General features: G+C 38.8%; 1 protein-coding gene and 1 long non-coding RNA gene across 11 annotated transcripts in view; one reads left to right on the top strand and one right to left on the bottom strand.

The window, feature by feature from the left end:
• The window catches only part of Cep112 (centrosomal protein 112), a 435,401-nt gene that overhangs the window by 284,345 nt on the left and 131,186 nt on the right, over window positions 1-19,870 (bottom strand). For all 10 annotated transcript variants that reach the window (XM_030246412.1, NM_029606.3, NM_001373899.1 and 7 more), the window contains one exon: window positions 5,848-5,983. In XM_030246412.1, coding sequence (XP_030102272.1) covers window positions 5,848-5,983 — 136 coding nt within the window. The remainder of the gene's footprint in view (window positions 1-5,847; window positions 5,984-19,870) is intronic.
• Gm51924 lies at window positions 5,982-8,522 on the top strand. Its single transcript, XR_003949788.1, has 4 exons — window positions 5,982-6,032; window positions 7,047-7,206; window positions 7,595-7,710; window positions 7,870-8,522. It is a non-coding gene; the product is annotated as a predicted gene, 51924 (long non-coding RNA).

Genomic DNA, 19,870 nt, shown 5'->3' with positions numbered 1-19,870 from the left:
ATTACGTTGATGGATTTCCATATATTAAACCATCCCTGCATCCCTGGAATAAAACCTACTTGGTCAGGATGGATGATTGCTTTAATGTGTTCTTGGATTCGGTTAGCGAGACTTTTATAGATTATTTTTGCATCGATATTCATAAGAGAAATTGGTCTGGAGTTCTCTATCTTTGTTGGATCTTTCTATGGTTTAGGTATTAGAGTAATTGTGGCTTCATAGAATGAGTTGGGTCAAGTTCCATCTACTTCTATTTTGTGGAATAGTTTATGCAGAACTGGAATTAGATCTTCTTTGAAGGTCTAGTAGAACTCTGCACTAAACCCATCTGGTCCTGGGCTTTTTTTGGCTGGGAGACTATTAATGACTGCTTCTATTTCTTTAGGGGATATTGGACTGTTTAGATCGTTAACTTGATCCTGATTTAACTTTGGTACCTGGTATCTGTCTAGAAATTTGTCCATTTCATCCAGGTTTTCCAGTTTTGTTGAGTATAGCCTTTTGTAGAAGGATCTGGTGGTGTTTTGGATTTCCTCAGGTTCTGTTGTTGTCTCCTTTTTCATTTCTGATTTTGTTAATTAGAATGCTGTTCCTGTGCCCTCTAGTGAGTCTAGCTAAGGGTTTATCTATCTTGTTGATTTTCTCAAAGAACCAACTCCTGGTTTGGTTGATTCTTTGAATAGTTCTTTTTGTTTCCACTTGGTGATTTCAGCCCTAAGTTTGATTGTTTCCTGCCATCTACTCCTCTTGGGTGAATTTGCTTCCTTCAGTTCAAGAGCTCCTAGGTATGTTGTCAGGCTGCTAGTGTATGTATGCTCTCTCTAGTTTCTTTTTGGAGGCTATGAGTTTTACTCTTAGGACTGCCTTCCATCATTGTGCGCCATAAGTTTGGGTATGTTGTGATTTCATTTTCATTAAACTCTAAAAAGTCTTTAATTTCTTTCTTTATTTCTTCCTTGACCAAGGTATCATTGAGTAGAGTGCTGTTCAGTTTCCACGTGAATGTTGGCTTTCTATTATTTATGCTGTTATTGAAGATCAACCTTAGTCCGTGGTGATCTGATAGGATGCATGGGAAATTTTCAATATTTTTGTATCTGTTAAGGCCTGTTTTGTGACCGATTATATAGTCAATTTTGGAGGAGGTACCATGAGGTACTGAGAAGAAGGTATATCCTTTTGTTTTAGGATAAAATGTTCTGTAGATATCTGTTAAATCCATTTGTTTCATAACCTCTGTTAGTTTCCATGAATCTCTGATTACTTTCTGTTTCAAGGATCTGTCCATTGATGAGAGTGGTGTGTTGAAATCTTCCACTATTATTGTGTGAGTTGCAATGTGTGCTTTGAGCTTTACCAAAGTTTCTTTAATGAATGTGGCTGCCCTTGTATTTGGCGCATAGATATTCAGGATTGAGAGTTCATCTTGGTAGATTTTACCTTTGATGAGTATGAAGTCCCCCTCCTTGTCTTTTTTGATAACTTTGGGTGGGAAGTCAATTTTATTTGATATTAGAATGGCTACTCCAGTTTGTTTCTTCAGACCATTTGCTTGGAAAATTGTTTTCCAACCTTTCACTCTGAGGTAGTTTCTGTCTTTTTCTCTGTGGTGGGTTTCCTGTAAGCAGAAAAATGTTGAGCCCTGTTTGTATAGCCAGTCTGTCAGTCTATGTCTTTTTTATTGGGGAATTGAGTCCATTGATATTAAGAGCTATTAAAGAAAAGTAATTGTTGCTTCATGTTATTTTTGTTGTTGAAGTTGGGATTCTGTTCTTGTGGCTGTTTTCTTTTAGGTTTGTTGAAGGATTACTTTCTTGCTTTTTCTAGGGTGTAGTTTCTGTCCTTGTGTTGTTGTTTTCCCTTTATTATCCTTTGAAGGGTTGGATTCATGGAAAGATATTGTGTGAATTTGGTTTTGTCATGGAAAACTTTGGTTTCTCTATCTATGGTAATTGAGAGTTTTGCTGGGTATAGTAGCCTGGGCTGGCATTTGTGTTCTCTTAGTGTCTGTATAACATCTGTCCAGTATCTTCTTTTCATAGTCTCTGGTGAGAAATCTGGTGTAATTCTAATAGGTCTGCCTTTATATGTTACTTGACCTTTTTCCCTTACTGCTTCTAATATTTTATCTTTATTTAGTGCATTTGTTGTTCTGATTATTATGTGTCAGGAGGAATTTCTTTTCTGGTCCAGTCTATTTGGAGTTCTGTAGGCTTCTTGTATGTTCATGGGCATCTTTCTTTATTTAGGTTAGGGAAATTTTGTTGAAAATATTTACTGGCCCTTTAAGTTGAAAAATCTTCATTCTCATCTACTCCTATTATCTGTAGGTTTGGTCTTCTCTTTGAGTCCTGGGTTTCCTGGATGTTTTGAGTTAGGATCTTTTTGCATTTTCCATTTTCTTTGATTGTTGTGTCCATGTTCTCTATGGAATCTTCTGCACCTGAGATTCTCTCTTCCATCTCTTGTATTCTGTTGCTGATGCTCGCATCTATGGTTCCTGCTTTCTTTCCTAGGTTTTCTATCTCCAGAGTTGTCTCCCTTTGGGTTTTCTTTATTGTTTCTGCTTCCCCTTTTAGATCTTGGATAGTTTTGTTCAATTCCATCACCTGTTCGGTTGTGTTTTCCTGTAATTCTTTAAAGGATTTTTGTGTTTCTTCTTTAAGGGCTTCTACTTGCTTAGCAGTGTTTTCCTGTAATTCTTTAAGGGATTTTTGTGCTTCCTCTTTAAGGCCTTCTACTTGTGCTCTTCTGTATTTCTTTAAGTGATTTATTAATTTTCTTCTTAAAATCCTCTACCACCATCATGAGATATGATTTTAATTCCAAATCTTGCTTTTCCAGTGTGTTGGGGCATCCAGGACTCGCTGAGGTGGGAGTGCTGGGTTCTGATGATGGTGAGCGGTCTTGGTTTCTGTTAGTAAGATTCTTACGTTTGCCTTTCGCCATCTGGTAATCTCTGGTGTTAGTTGTTATAGCTGTCCCTGGCTGGAGCTTGTTTCTCCTGCGATTCTGTTAGCCTCTGTCAGCACTCCTGGGAGTCCAACTCTCTCCTGAGTCTCAGTGGTCAGAGTACTCTCTGCAGGCCACTTCTCCTCTAACAAGGAAGGAGCACAGATGTCTGGAGCTCAGATCTGCTTCCTGGCTGAAAATGATGGCCTGAAACAGGGTCTGTCCCAAAAGCTATGTTGCTTCTGCAGTCAGCAGGCTCTCTTGCGCAGACTGGTCTCTGAGGAACCTGTGATACAAGATGGCTCTCTCACCTGCTCCGGTGGTTAGTGCCCTCCTTGGCGGCCACCTCTCCTCTCTCATATTCTTTTTTACAATAAGATTTTTAACATCATTTAAATTTATTTCTACTTTGATGGGTCTTTGCTTCACCTTTTATATGATGGCATCACTCTGTGTGAGAAGTTTGTGCTTCATCTCTAGAGAAATGTCTTCATGGAGTGTTTTTAAAGAAGGTGTGTGTGTATGTGTGTGTGCATGCATGCATGCATGCACGTATGTGTGCAATTTTTCTGCTATGTAGTGGGTGAAAAACTCCTTGGTTATTGATTAAATAGAATTGAATTTTTTTCTTCTCAAACTATGAAACATTATTATCATTTTAATTCCTTTACTAGTATCATAATGTATACAAAGTCATAGAATGTTTATTTTGTCTTTGAGGTTCAATTAATTTTCATATATATATATATACACATATATATATACACACATATATACATATATATGTATACATACACACACACACACATATACACACACACACACACACACGGATCTTTATAGGGGAGATATGTATGCATATCTGTTTTTAAATTTCTTCTGTATTCTAACATAGGTCATTTCAGACTTGTGCCTTCTCACTGTGAGGATTGAGTGTAGATTCTGTTTGCTGGTTCTACAGATTCCATTATCTGACCGATTCTGTCTTCTTAATCACCCTTGATATTTGTGAGCTTGTTTGTAGTGCACCATCAGCTCTAAGTTCCCTTAGAGACCCAAAGTTGAGCATAATAGCTTTTATTAAAATGTTCTACTATTGGCCTAGGCACTGTTAAACATGTAATATTTAGCCTATAAGTCTTGGCAGTTTGTTTACATATTCTTGACTCAAGTTTTTGTTTTTGTTTTTTTTTATAATTTTCTTATTCCTTTCATTTCAAGCCTATCAGTGAACTTCCCATCAGTTCTGTGAAAAATCTGGACCATATATACATCCTAGGGCCCAATGGAACAGGAAGTGAAATCCACATCCATATGGCAGGGATGGCAAATCTCTGCTGGCTAGCACAATGTCCACAAAGAAACCCAGATTTTACCCAGGAAGCAAGTTGAAAATAGAAAAATGGGGTCCTCCAAACCACACTTCCAAATAGGCAGTAGTGGAAATCAGAAATGAGAAAGTTACATCAAAATAAACAGTTTCAAACATAAAGCCTATAGGTTTTGTTCAGGGCCATCTCTAACCCTCATATGTGCTAGGAGTGCCTAAGGGAGACACCTGCAGCTGAAGTGGAACACAACTACAACTACAACATGCCTCTTTAGCAGTTGTGCAGCCCAATTTGTACGTCAACTTCACATGAGCCAGAATCATTCTGTAAGAGGAAACCTCAGTTGAGAAAATGCCTCAATAAGAATGGGTATAAGCAAGTCTGTGGGGGCATTTTCTTAATTAGTAATGGATGGGTAAAGGCCCAGCACATGGTGGGTGAAACCACTCAAGCACAGGTGGTGCTTGGTGCTATAAGAAAGTAGGCTGAGCAAGCCATAGAAGCAAGCCAGGTAATCGGCACTCCTCCATGGCCTCTATATCAGTCCCTGCCTCTAGGTTCCTGCCTTGTTTAAATTCCAGCCCTGACTGCTTTTGATGGTAAATTATGATATAGATGTGTAAGCAAAATCAATCCTTTCCTCCCAAGTTGCTTTTGGTCACACTGTTTCGTTACAGCAATAGAAACCCTAATTATGACAGAAAGTAATCTAAATATACTTACTACAAGGAGCTAATAATTTAAAAAGTGATCATTTTCAAATGATAAAATATATTTACAATTAAAATGTACTAATGACACATAAAATATAAATACATACTATTAAATATAACAAATCAAATGAGAATAACAGATAGAAGCTTTTAGTACTTACCTAATCTTTTCTTTTAAAAATGTATTCTTTGCTGGGCAGTGATGGCACACGCCTTTAATCCCAGCACTTGGGAGGCAGAGGCAGGTGGATTTCTGAGCTCGAGGCCAGCCTGGTCTACAGAGTGAATTCCAGGACAGCCAGGGCTACACAGAGAAACCCTATCTTGAAAAACAAAAACAAACAAACAAAGAATTAATCTTTGAACACTTCATCCATGTATACAATTACATAGTTGTTAATACTGTTGCCTTTACCACACTTTGAGAAGGACTTTAGGACTCTTAAGTGACCACTCTGGTTTCAAAGGTGAATCGCAGGTTCAGACCCCTTTTCATTCTTAAACCCTGACCCAGCTGTACTGTGATTTTTGACATCGCTTTCTTATTCTTGAGATGGGTCTCACTGTGTAGCACTGACTGGCCTGGAACCTGCTATGTAGATTGGCAGTCTTGGAACTCATAACTATGCCCAATCCTTATTTATTTAGTCACACGTGCTCATGTGAGCCCGAGTGCCAGGGTCTACAACATAAGTGCAGTTCTCATGGAGACAGGCGCAAAGGGCGTGGTGGGAACACAACTCTGGTCCTCTGTGAAGCCAGTGTGTGCTCTGAACTGCTGAGCCATCTCTCCAGCGCCAACAAAGCTTTTAAACAAGTGAAATGCTTCTGGAGATGAGTGCGTGTCTTACCTGCTCTTTCATCTCACCATAGACCTTCTCAGAGTTCACTTCTACCTGCCGCTTAAACTCCTCCAGAGCAGCATCTGCCTGCTGGGCTTGCAGCCTCTGAACTTCAGTCACTCTGCTGAGCTGCTCCTCCTTCTCCCTACAAAGTCCATAAAGCTTCAGCGTCAGAACACAAGGATGAAGAGGAGGTAAAGGGAGCAACGGGGAAGGGCAAATGGTGTAATTAGATTCTAATTTCAAAAACATTTTAAATTATTTTTTAAAAATTAGAAAAAGAACTAGGTTTCAATAAAAATAATAATTAGCTCTCTCTTGAACAAAATTCAGATTGCATTTTCTGAAGCTTCTCTTTCAGAAGTTGACAACTGAGCAATCTATCTGGGAGAAAGAACAAAGCCACACAATATCTTTTGATGAAGGCATAACTAACTACATTCTAAGACACCCCTAAAAACAAACCATACAAACTATGGTTTTCCATCTCTGGTGAATATATAAAACATGGCACATCTATACAGTGGAGCATTACTCAGATTTACAAATTAGGTATATTTCTGATCTCTACTACAACACGGAGATTTTACACATGCGCGCGCGCGCACACACACACACACACACACACACACACACACACAAAGTATTTGGGCAAGTAAGTCAGTTACAAAAATAAATCACATGGGATCCCATTTATGTAAAAGAATTGAGAACTGAAAAAATATATCAGAAAATAAATTTATTGTTGCTGGAGACAAGGAATGTGGATAAGAGATGGGTTACTTAATTGATATGTGGTTTCCTTTGAGTAATGAGTATGACATAGAATTGAATATTGGTAATAGATACCTCTTTAAGCAAGTAAGTGTAGTGTTGTGTGGACTCTAGTGCAGTTTTAGAAATGAATGACATCACACTGGAAGACATATAGTATAATCAGTTGCCCTAAAGATGGTCAAGGCAACACAGCAATACAGTGGGTTTCCCATCTGTTCACACATCATACTGAAACCGTTGGATCAAAAAGGAACCACAAAGCAGTAGACCTCTCCTCATGTTGACATAAAAAAATAAAGCCATTAATTTATAAATAAGTTCAAGTTCTGAAGTTCTGGCTAGGTGCATTAAGAAAAATATTTTTATGTATCAATTTTCATTTATCTTCACAGTAAGCCTGTGTGAGAGTTGTTATATCCTTTCTTTTCTAGAACAGGAAAATGGAGCTGAGACTCATTTCTAAGATGATTCTCCTTGTGGGAGCAAGTCAGGACTCCAGAACTGGAAGTCAGTTCCAGAGCACCTGCTAGTGTGCTAGTGGCTGCCTCACCAAGCTGCTTTCCTGATTAACTAGGCTCCTCTTCCCTATTGGTAAGTTCACACACACACACACACACACACACACACACACACACACACACACACACACACTCACCACACACTGACTATCACTAACTATAGCAATGATGAATGCTGAGAGAATAATTTAACTCATGAGAATCAATAGGTGATTTTAATGAGAGAAGACCTTTCTAAACCATATTTGCCACTGTCTTTTTATAGAAGAGCAAAAACAAAACCAAAAAACCAACCAACCAACCAAACAAGCAAGCTTGAACTTTCTGGAGTTACTCAGATGTGAGTTTTAAAACATCCCTCTAAGATATATCATGTATAGACTTTCCCATAAAAACACAGATATTATATATCATAATGTCAAATTTTCTTACTAACTCCAAACTAAAACTCTTTTTTGAAGCCTCAGGGGAAAGTGGCCCTCCAGTGTCTTCACATTCACAGGACACACTCACCTCTCCATCCTGTATTTGGACATAGCATATGTGTACCTAAGGAACTCTTAATCTTTGCTTTCATGTAAGTACAATTTATGTCTATTTATCTCTTCAAATCCTCCTCTGCACCTCTCTACTTTTGATTACACCAATAGTAATCTCTACTTGTGATGCACTATATACCTGTAGCAAACTAATGTCTTCCACTGGAATCTCTCCTCCTCTTTTTTTATAATGATAGCCACCATTTCTATGCCCTATGCGGTTTAAGACTGCTCCAAGGCATGAAGGCTTGTGATAGCAAGCATGGGAACAAAGTCATTCTAATCAGCTGAAGACCAGATGCTGCTCACAGTTACCACACTTTACAGCAACAGGATACAGACTTCTAGAAGTGTGAAAACTTTCCGTTCAGGTATAATTTTATTTACTTTGTGTGTATACGTGTGTATGTGCCTACACGAATGAGCACATGCACTAGTGCACTGTAGGTGCAGATGCACCTGCTTATGTTGGATATGCATGTGGGATATACTCAGACACCGTCCATTTCTTGTTTGAGACAGTCTCTCACTGCTCTGAGCCTCATCAAGCAAGTTGGGCTGGCTGGCCCAAGAGCCTGGGGAGCTTTGTGGCTCTGCCTTCCTAGCGCTGGGGTTATGAGGACCTTACCCTGCTTTCTATGGACCAACCTCCTTATCTCATGCCTACACAGCAAGCAAGCACTTTACTGAGCCATCTCATCAGCTTCAACTTGTTCATATTTACTATAAAAAAAGATCTTTTTGTCTACTATTTTTCTAACACGTGTTAAAACAAATGTTGTCAATGTAGGAGTTCTAAGTTGGAAGACCTCAACATTAGTAATGTTTTTTTCCACTTAACATAATCTTAGATAATGGTGATTAATAACATATCATGTAGAACACTGACTCTAAGACATCATTTTATATAAAACATCAAGTACTATGATGGCTATGGGAAATTTAATTCTGTCTGGTTTATCTACACTTTCTATAGTACTATGCCTAATTATCAGGAAGCCTTGAGCTGTATGCACAACTTTGTTGTATATACTGAATAAACTGAATGCTAAAATATTTGCATATTGAAACTACATGTAGGAGCACTGTAAAGTCATATAACTATGTCAGCCACCACAATGTAAACTTCAGAAGACCAATGGATGTTCTCTGAAAAAAAGATACTGAGTGACAGCACGAGGGTATTTGGGGGTTTTGTTGTTTGTTTGTTTGTTTGTTTGTTTGTTTGTTTGTTGGAAGCAGGCTCAAAGAGAAAGGCAGTTATTTTTGGTAACTGATGACTTCATTGCAGTTTAGATTAGACAGGGGAAGGGCTATTTATCTATTGCTCAGAGATTACAGTGACTAGTTTATGTAATTCTTTAAATTAAAAACATTTGAAAAATGTTTCAGATGAAAATTCATTAAAGCCTTATCTATGTTTGGTCAGTCTATACATGGAAAAAACAGTACTAGACAATATTTGAATATAAAATATTAAAGCCACATAGTTTAAAATTATGTGCCATTTAATGATCCCAAAGAAAAATCTACTAACAATTTTATAAAAATATACAACCTAGGCTGGCACCAAAAACCCCAGCTAAGACCCCACTCTATGGCCTATGCCCACCAACTCTCCTTAGAGCACACCCAACAGCCATAAACTGCACTCCATACACTGGGCTCCATTTTCCATCCCACAACTCTGCCTGCTTTCCTATAGGCTATGCCAGCACCAAAGACTCCAGGTACCCAATGGAGTATGCCTGGCAACTCCCCTTAAAGGACATCCAACAGCTGTAAACTGCACCCCATCACCTGAGCTCCATATTCTAACCTATAAGTTTGGAAGACCTCGTTTCTCTGAAGCCATACCGGTTCTAGGGATGCCTGAGGCAACACTGTTACCCAAAACACAGAGGTGATTCAGGCTACAAACAACCCAGAAGAGACACACTACTAGACTTGAAGACTTGCTGGTCACCAGAACCTTGGGCCACTCAAGCCAGAAGACCAGAGAGGAAACAGAAACCAAGGGGGAAAAATATCCAAAAACCACCCATCTAACAAAGATAAACTCAGATATCAGCACTTAAATCTAGAACAACACCAAAACCCAGAAGACTAGAGGCCAGCATAAGAACACAATCAACAACAGCCAGGGAAACTTGATGCCACCAGAACCCAGCTCTTCTACTACAACAAGTCTTGAATGTTCCAACATAGCTGAAGCACAAGAAAATGACAGTAAGTCCAATCATATGAAGATGATAGAGGCCTTTAAAGAGGAAATGAATAAACCCCATAAAGAAATATAAGAAAATGCAATTAAACAGGTAAAAATGAATAAAACTGTTCAAGACCTGAATATGGAAAGAGAATCAATGAAGAAAGCAAAAAAGTGAGTGAATCCTAGAAATGGAAAACCTAGGTAAGTGAACAGGAACTAGTCGAATGCATCACCAATAGAATACAAGAGATGGGAGAGAGCATAAGATACATATAATAATATGATAAAAAGAAATTGATACATCAGTCCACAAAAATGTTAAATCTAAAAACTTCCTGACACAAAACATCCAAGAAATCTGGACCAATATACAAAGACCAAACCTAAGAATGATAGGAATAGGGAAAGGACACAAAAGCCAGCTCAAAGGCCCAGAGAATATTTTCAACAAAACCATAGAAAATTGTCCTCACCTAAAGAAAGAGATGGCTATAAAGATAGAAGCAGCATACAGAATAACACACAGATGGACCAGAAAAGAAACACTAAACATACAGAACAAAGAAAGAATACTGAAAACTGCAAGGGAAAAAGAGCAAGTCAGATAAAGAGATAGACTATTAGACTTAGGCCCAAAGGCCCTGGACTGACATCCTGCAGACTCTCCATCCCCCCAAACTCTACATACCTAAGGACATTTGAATTTTTTTATAAAGATGCCAAAATTATTCAGTAGAAAAAAATAAAGCATCTTCAACAAATGGTCCTGGTCTGACTGGATATCTGTATGTAGAACAATGTAAATAGATCTACATCTATGACACTGCACAAACAAGTCCAAGTGGATCAAAGACATGAAACTGCAACAAGGTACACTAAGCATGAGAAAAGAGAAAGTAGGAAATAGCCTGAATACATTACCATACAGAAGAAAAACTTCCTGAACAGAACACCAACAACTCAGGCACTAAAATCAACACTTAATAAATGGGACCTCATGAAACTGAAAAGCTTCTGTAAGGCAAAGGACACCATTAAAAGTCTACAGAATGGGAAAAGATCTTCACCAATCCTGTATGTGAGAGAGGGCTAGCATCCAAAATATATAAGGAACTCAAGAAACTAGAGAACAACAAACCAAATGATCCAATTTTAAAAAGGGGTACATATCTAAACAGAATTTTTGACAGAGGAATCTCTATTGGCTGAGAAGTACTTAATGAAATGTCCACCATCCTTAGCCAGCAGATAAATACAAGTCAAAATGACTCTGAGATTCCACCTTACACCTGTCAGAAAGGCTAAAATGAAAAATTCACGTGACAGCTCATGCTGTCAAGGATGTGGAACAAGGAGAATACTTCTCCATTGTTAGTAGGAGTGCAAATGTTTACAGCCTCTTTGGAAATCAATTTGGCAGCTTCCCAGAAAATTGGAAATAGGTTTACCTCAAGACCAAGCTATACCACTCCTGAGCATATACCCAAGGCATGATTCACCGTACCACATGGACACTAGCTCAACTATGTTTATAGCAGCTTTATAATAACAGCCAGAAACTGGAAACAACTTTGATGACCCTCAACTGAAAAATGGATAAAGAAAAATGTGGTACATTTACACAATGGAGTATTACTTAGCTATTAAATAAACACAATGACATCATGAAATGTGCAGGCAAATGGCTGGAATTTAAAAAGATCAGCTTGAGTGAGGTAACCCAGGCCTAGAAAGACAAACATGGTATATATCCACTTATAAGTGGATGTAAGCTGTACAAGTAAAGGATAACCACCCTACAATATACAGACCCAAAGAAGCTAAGTAACAAGGAGGACATAAGGAGGTCATATGAATCTCACTAGGTAAGGGAAATAGAATAGCCATCATGGGTGGAGAAGGGGACTGGATGGGAAAGCAGATGGGGAAAGGAGCAGGTGAGGGGAGGATGAAGGGAGAGAATATGGGGAAAGATCAACTGAAATCAGGAGTCATGGGGCAGGAGTATCTCTGGGGTGAGCTAGAAAACTTCAGGCAATGGAAATTCCAGGAATCTATGAGGGTACCCATGCTGAGCCTCCTAGTAATGAGAGTTATGAAGCCTGAACTGGCCATCTTCTGCAACTAGGAAAGACGTCCAATGGAGGGTTAGGGACACCAATCCAGACACAAAATCTTCAACATACAATTTGTCCTGCCTACAAGGTATATAGGGGTAAAGATGGAGCAGAAATTGAGGAGATAGCCAACCAATGACTAGTCCTGTTTGAGACCCATGCCTTGAGAGGGAACCCACCCCTGACACTGTTAATGACATTCTGCTATACCTGCAGACAGGAGCCCGGCATAACAATCATCAGAGAGGCTTCACTCAGCAACTGACAGAAACAAATACAGAGATTCACAACTGAACATTAGGCAGAGCTTGGGAGATCCTGCAGAAGACTGGGAGTGTAGGAGCCAGAGTGTAGGTGTCAAGGACACCACAAGAAAACCTAGAGACTGAACCACCAACCAAGAACCATGAATGAGACTGACCTAGGTCCTCTGCATATATGTAACAGTGTGCAGCATGGTCTCCATGTGGGAATTCTAACAGTGGGAGCAGGGGCTTCTCTAACTCTGTTGCCTGCTTTGGGACCCTTCCTCAGATTGGGCTGCCTCATCTAGCCTCAGTAGGAAAAGAAGGTCCTAGTCTTTCTCCAACTGGATATCAACTGTTTGATACCCCAGGGAAGCCTTCCCTTTTCTAAAGAGAAGAGGAGGAGTTGGACTGAAGGAAAAGGTGGAAGAAGGACTGAGAGGAGAGGACAGAGGGGGAATAGTGGTTGGGATGTAAAGTAAATTAACTAATCAACAAAAAATACAGCCTAAAGCTGAAATGCACATATGGAAAATTATGAGGTGTTTAAACATTTTAAATTTAATAAGAGAAATCTCTTCTTCACATTTTGTCATTGTTGCCTACCAAGGTCAGTTCCATTTGCAACTTGGTTCACTGTATAAAATCATGAACTTCAGCCACCATCAATATGTTCTATAGACAACTTAAATGTTCAAATAAACTCTCTGTGTTAAACCATGTTCTCAATTCACAATTTCTATCTGGATTGACAACTAGAATTTTTTAAAAATATGAAATAGAGAGGACAAGGGGCTGGAAAGCCAGCTCAATGGTGGATAGTACTTTTGTAGAGGACCTGGATTCAATTCCCTGAACAATGTCAGGTGGCTCCTAACTGCCCAAACTCCAGCTCCCGATGGATCCAACACATCTGGCCTCTGTGGGTACCTGCATTCATGTCCATATACCCCGTCCCCCAACACACAGACACATACAATTAAAAATCTGAAATGAGTTTTAAAAGACGGTAAGCATCGAGAGCTGCCAGACATAGGACTCTTACCCAGGCCTCCCGGGCTACTCTCAGCACACAGACAGTGGGAGCTGTCCCAGGGCTGTCTCAGGCACACCGGTGTGGCGGCTCAGTATGGTACAAAAACTCACTTCCACTCACTTAAGGTTTCTGTGTCTTAGTGCAGATTGCCTTTATCTTAATTCAAACAAAAGGGATCTTTTTAATGAGCCCCATTAAACTTATGGAAGTTACTGAAACAGAAGTAAAACTTTAAGCCTTCACAGTCAAAGGTCCGTTCAAGGAATGCTGCGTCTTTCAACCATGACCCCAAATAGTCCAGGATACAAGAGGCAAAAAAGAAAAATAAAGTGTCTTTCAAGATTATTTTTTCCCGTGGACTTGTGCAGCTGAGGATTAATGCATCACTCAAATGCCTTAAAGCTGGGTTTCCATGAAGATAAAAAGGTGCAAAGAAAATGTGCTTTTTAGCTGTGATTTATTTATGAAATTTTCCTCATCTAAGTACATAAAGGACAAAGAAAAAAGAAGCTGCGTTCTTCTTACCCAGACACAACTCAGCTCAGATTAAAGGATGCTCTGAAGTGAATGATTATTTCAGAAAGGGCAATAAAATGGGGGTCCTAATGGACTACCATTTGGTATGTCTTGAGTTTTACAAGCTAACGTTTACATGTGCAGGCCAACCCTAATTTGACAATCTTTTGGCACATTTCTGCAGCAGCACTTTTGATAATGACGGCCGTGGTCCAACACATGGTTATAAGGCTTCACAGTACAGCACACTTCATTTGCTGCCAGCTTGGCATCCTCACTGGAAACTCCAAGAAAAACAAAACAAGACAAAAAACTTCAAACAAGCCTAAAAGCAGCTCGAATTCTCTACTCCTTTCCATCTGGGCTTGAAGCATAAGCTTTTCAAGAGGAATATCACCTACCTTCTTGGCTGCCAATCAGAACTGAAATTAATTAATGAGACAGTCAAAAAATGTCATACCATTCACTTAACATGATTTAAAAATGACTACCTTAACCTCTTCTTCATGAGACTTCAATCCACACTGGATCTGCTAAGCCCTTTAAAACATACTGAACGCTACAGATATAGCACACTTGATATCTACAGATATCGCACACTTGATATCTTCAGGTGTCGAAGGAATGCCTAACGAAACAAATCACTATTGGTTTTACTATTGACAAGATACCAATACTGTCCCATTTGACTTGTAGCATTAACACAATCCATGTGTTCAAGGTCAGAGGGCAAGCAACATAAGCTTCCAGAAAATGTCCCCTGCAAGGGATTTGTTCCTGGAGCTCTCTCCAAGGTCAAGGCTCCACAATACCTTGACTTTACTCCTCAAGTCTCCTAGTGAACTGCTGACTTCCAGAACAGCAGAGAATAACTAAAAACTACTTGAAGAGACTATGTTTGTAGGGATTTGTCACAGCAACAAAAGTAAAATAGTAATAGATAATAGTTTGCAATTATCAGACACAATGTGGTCAAGGGTATCAAAAGTATTTAACAATATTCTTAAAACTTCTTTAAAATACTACAGGGAACAAAAGATGTGTTAGGTATAGAAAAATTTTTACAGTTAAATCAGGCAAAGAATATAAATAAATTCAATTTTATTTCTATGAATATTTAATTTGTGGATTTTCAGTGACTTGACATCTAAATAACATTATCAGGTTAAAAAAAATTCCCTAACAGAATTCATTCTCTAAAAGGCACTACATAAATAAAACATGAGCAAGTCTGAGTTAATAAAACCCAGGATTTCCAGATTATTAGTAAAGCCAAGCACCCCTAGACTAAGATGCATCTGCTCAAATCATCTCAGTTCTGATAGTGAAGTCACTTTAGTTAGGAACTCAGACTTCAGGACATCAAAATGCTCAAAAAACCAGCCAACAACATAAAGAGATTCTATAAAATTTTCTTCTGACATAAATTTAACAGTCTCAGAAGTCCTGTTCCCAAGGTCAAGCTCTAATATTAAAGAAAATGCTAGTTATAAATAGGCTATGAATTTTCAACTAAGACATTCATAAATCCTTTCAAGTCCATTGGATTTTAATTTAGATTCAAAACAAGTGGGCCTGTCACGAATCTCCTGGTCTTCAGCTGTTGTCTAGGAGCTGAGATAGGACTCCTGGTGACAAACTCTGCAATCTACTTATTAAATATTACCAAAGATACCCCATAAAATAAGTAGAAGAAATGACTCTCATCTCAGAGAAACATCAGCCAGACTCAGGAAAAGATAAAAGAACAAAGAAGGAAATCAAACAACACTGCAATATTTTATATGCTACAGTTTGTACAGGAGTATAAATGACACAAAGAGGCAGTGAGAGTCTCCATAGAAACTAATCTCAGAAAGTGAGGTGAGGAGCTGCCTTCCTTGGTACAGTGCTCGACCCACAGCATGAGGTCCTGAGTTTGGAGTTCTAGCACCTACATAAAAGGCCAGATGCAGTGGTGGGCATCTTTAAGCCCAGAGCAAGTAGCCTGGAGGGATAGAAACAGGAGAATCCATGGAGCTCTTTAGCAAGGCCAATCAATCAGTGAGCCTCACATACTCAGGAGGAGACTCTGTCTCAAAAATAAGATGTAAAATAATGGAGAAAACTTAATGACAGCCAGCCTCCAACATGTGTAAGTATATGTACCCACATACACAAACACATAAACAAACAAACACACACACACACAAGTACATTCCCACCAAAAAAACTAATTTCAGAAGACCTGACTTGTGTGTGTAGTAGAAAATAAAACCACAAAAAAGGCTTACACCATTTAACATTTTGTATAATAGTTTATGCAAAATAAACACGCCCATAATATGGGTAAAAATAAATACATACATAAAGCAAAAACTCTCACTCTGGAGATAAAAAAAATCAATTAGTATTTTCATGGTACAACCTAAAAATCACAAGAAATGATCTTTAAGAGTAAAGTAACTCTTGTATACAATGAAGAAACAATTCTTTAAAATATTAATCTTTAAACTTCAAAACAAACTCCAAATCTAACCGTTCCCTATGCTTAAGAAGCTGCTAATTAAAATTTCCACTGAAATTACACATCATCTATGTAGAGATTACTGGCATTTCAACTGATACAATTAATTTTAGAGAGCATTATGTCAGTAAATAAGGAAATAGATGCTTTTCCTGTAAAGTGGTCAAGGCTAAATCTTATGGAATAGGCACAGAGCCACCTCTTGTTACCAGGGAAAGAAGAAAGACAGTGTGAAGTCATTCAAGCAGAATGACAAGCAAACCAAAGCCAGATCAAAGGAATAAAGAAAAAAGGCTGAAATGTGGAGCTGAAATATTTATTCCCTTCAAAAACATCATCCATGCCTTGTCCCTGGGCACTTGAATATTTCAAAGTAGCTGGAAAATATTCTCACTTATGTTCATCACTATGCACAAATAGATCAAATTTTAAGTAGGCATATTTTCCTCCTTATTTATCAAATACAAATGTAATATTTATCATGTGAGGGACAGCTTATTAAGGATGATTTCTGAGTGATGTAAAAATGATTTCAGTGTGACAACATATTTTCTAGTACTTTTAATGAATAGAATGTCTACAACATAAAACACAAATAGTGTAACCAAATGGTAAACATTTAGAGACAGTCTCTATGCTCATTGCAAGTTAGGGCAGTCCACATATTATTTCATTTAATTTCAATAGCTATAAAATTTATTATTTTAACATAAATAAATGGAAACTTAGAAAATTTACTTTCCAAATTTGATAAAGTACATGGCAGAATGATAGGTTCAGTAGTTAATCTGAAGCCACTTAGTGTCTGTTAATTAGCCTCTCAGTGACATACTAATTACTCATGGAATACCAGGCACAACACTAAACTTGGAACAGCGTGTCTGAACTAGTCGCATCCCACCACTTACTAGCTTTCAGAGGGAAATGCATTGGGTTAATAAAAAAAAATTAACATAAGCTACCATGGGCTTAATAAATACATCGGTTAATTATAATTATTTCAGTTGATTTAAACAAATGAATACAAATATAGAGACAGAACTTCATAGAAAAAAGGAACTGGCAACAAAGTTACCTAAAGTACGAACAAGACTGAGGAAGAGAAAAGATGGCAGCATTGTCCCGGACAGGACCATGAGCTGAACAAGCATGGACAGAAGACTGGGGGAGGCCTGGAGACACAGAGCAGTCTGTGCTAAAGCTGAGCCATCTGTACTTCCAGAGATGAGCCTGCACACGCAGTGAAAGGCACAGTTCCTGGGATGAAAGCCAGGCTCCACACCACTAAGGAACAGGCCAGAGGTGTGGATGCAGCAGTGGACCCTGAGCTGAAGCCCAGGGAGGAAAAGTCAGAGAACCCATGAAAACTGTCCGCAACTTTAGATGTCTATATTTAGAGTATGCAAAGGGAAGGAAAGACATAAGCATAGACATATTTTTTAAATTATAACAAAACAGTTTTAACTTAGCAAGATTTACAAACCTCCAGATTCAAGAGCTACAAATATTGTCAATATACAGGAAAAATGTAAGAAGTTACATAATAATCAAATTTCTCTAAAGAAAGGAAAAGTGTTCAAGAATAGCTAGGAAAAGGTGATAGCAGACTCTGCAAACAGTGAAAAGAGAAGACACTTAAACAGTATCTTCCAAACACTTTATCAAAAATACACCCTGAGTTCCTGCTCTCCAATGTTGGACATTTCATCTAAGGTCACACCCATTGAGGCCTTAAGAGTCTCTCACCTCCCAGGTCTCTGGTACTTTCTAGAGGGTTCCTCCCCACTCCCCCAGATGCTGCTCATCTCCATTCATTCTCTTGGCCCTCTGGGCTACTCTCCTGTCCATGCCCATACCTACTCCTGTTCCCCTTCCCCCCTCCCCTCCCCTCCCCTCCCCTCCCTTCCCCTCCCCTCTCTTTCCCTCCCCTCTCCCATCCAGATCTCTCCCTTCCTCTGCCTCCCAGGATTCTTTCTTTCTCCCTTCTAAATGGAATTGAAACATCCTCACTTGGGCCTCACACCTGCTCCGGTGTATGGGATGTGTCCTAGGTATTCTGTACTTTTTGGCTAATATCCACTAATCAGTGAGTACATAGCACTTTTGGGTCTGAGTGATCTCACTCACCTTCAGTAGACAGCCAGGGCCTCAAGCAGAGGGACAGGGTTACTAACCAACAATCAAATTTTCTGCCCAAGAACTGTTCCTGTCTAAAAGAACTTCAGGGGAAAACATGGAGAAGAGACTGAAGGAAAGGCAGTCCAATGACCAGCCCAACTTGGGTTCCAAGGCCTGACACTATTACTGATGCTATGGTGTGCCTGCAGACAGGAGCCTGGCATGACTGTGCCCTGAAAGGCCCTACCAGCAGCTGACTGAAACAGAAGCAGATACTTAAACCCAACCATTGAACTGAATATTCCAGGGACACCTATGATTGAATTAGAGGAAGGACTAAAGAAGCTGAAGAGGAGACTGACCCCACAGGAAGACCAGCAATCTCAAATTAACCAGCCCCCAGGGACTCTCAGAGACTGAGCTACCAACCAGGAGCATACATGGGCTGGTCCAAGGCCCCTGGCACAGAAGTCTGCCTGGTCAGGCCTCAGTGGGAAAAGATGCACTTCATCCTCCAGAGCCTTGCAGCTCCAGGGAAGGAGGCCTTGTATGGGGGTGGGGTGGGGGGCGCACACTCTCAGAGGCAAGGGGAAGGAGGAATGGGCTGAGGAACTGTGGGGAGGAGGGGGCAACAACAGGGAGTAAATAAAATAGTAAAACTTGAAAAAAAAGATAAAAATGAAATTTAAAGGTCAAAAATAAATGAATAAATAATAAATAAATAAACAAGTGTTCTCTCAACTTAGAATTCCATAACTGACAAACCATCTCTCAAATCATGGGAAACATAAGGGCTTTCAAGATATACAGAGGACTAAAGACTATCATCAGGAGACCTGCGTTCCTGGAAACAAAAAGAGGGAGTCTTCCACATTGAAAGGCAACAATACAGATTGGAATATAAAAATATTATCGAGACTTGTAATTACCCAGGCTAGTTTGAGATTAATTTTTATAATTAAGTGCCTTTAAAAATAATTGACTTCAAATAAAAATAAGGCAAAGTAATGATGGCTTTTAATAATGTGTAATGGTAAAATTCATACCAAGAATAATGCATAGTACAGGAAAAGAGAAAGGCAATAATCTCTCACAGAATTCTCATATATAAACTACTCTAATGTTACTTCAGGGTATATTTGACAACTTTAAAATATGTAAGCTAAATCATAAATTAACCTCTAAGACAACAAATAATTGATAGAGACAATAAAAAACCAACAGCTAATCAATCCAAAAGTAAATCTATATTTTACTTTTTCTTTAATAAAAAGAAAATTTTTGTTAAACTGTGGCCTATATTCTATCACTGCCACATGCAGTACCTCTTTTTGAAAGATTTTTTTCATAGAATAAATGAAAGTCTATTTTAATATCCTTCCCTGTCAAAATTATCACAAATTCTGACTATGAAAGTTTGAATTTGTGAATATAGGGTGCAGTCTCTT

This window comes from Mus musculus, chromosome 11 (genome assembly GCF_000001635.26).
Source record: "Mus musculus strain C57BL/6J chromosome 11, GRCm38.p6 C57BL/6J".
NCBI classification, from domain to species: Eukaryota; Metazoa; Chordata; class Mammalia; order Rodentia; family Muridae; genus Mus; species Mus musculus.
The sequence above is the reverse complement of the archived record's forward strand: the minus strand, read 5'-3'. Positions and strand labels throughout refer to the sequence as shown.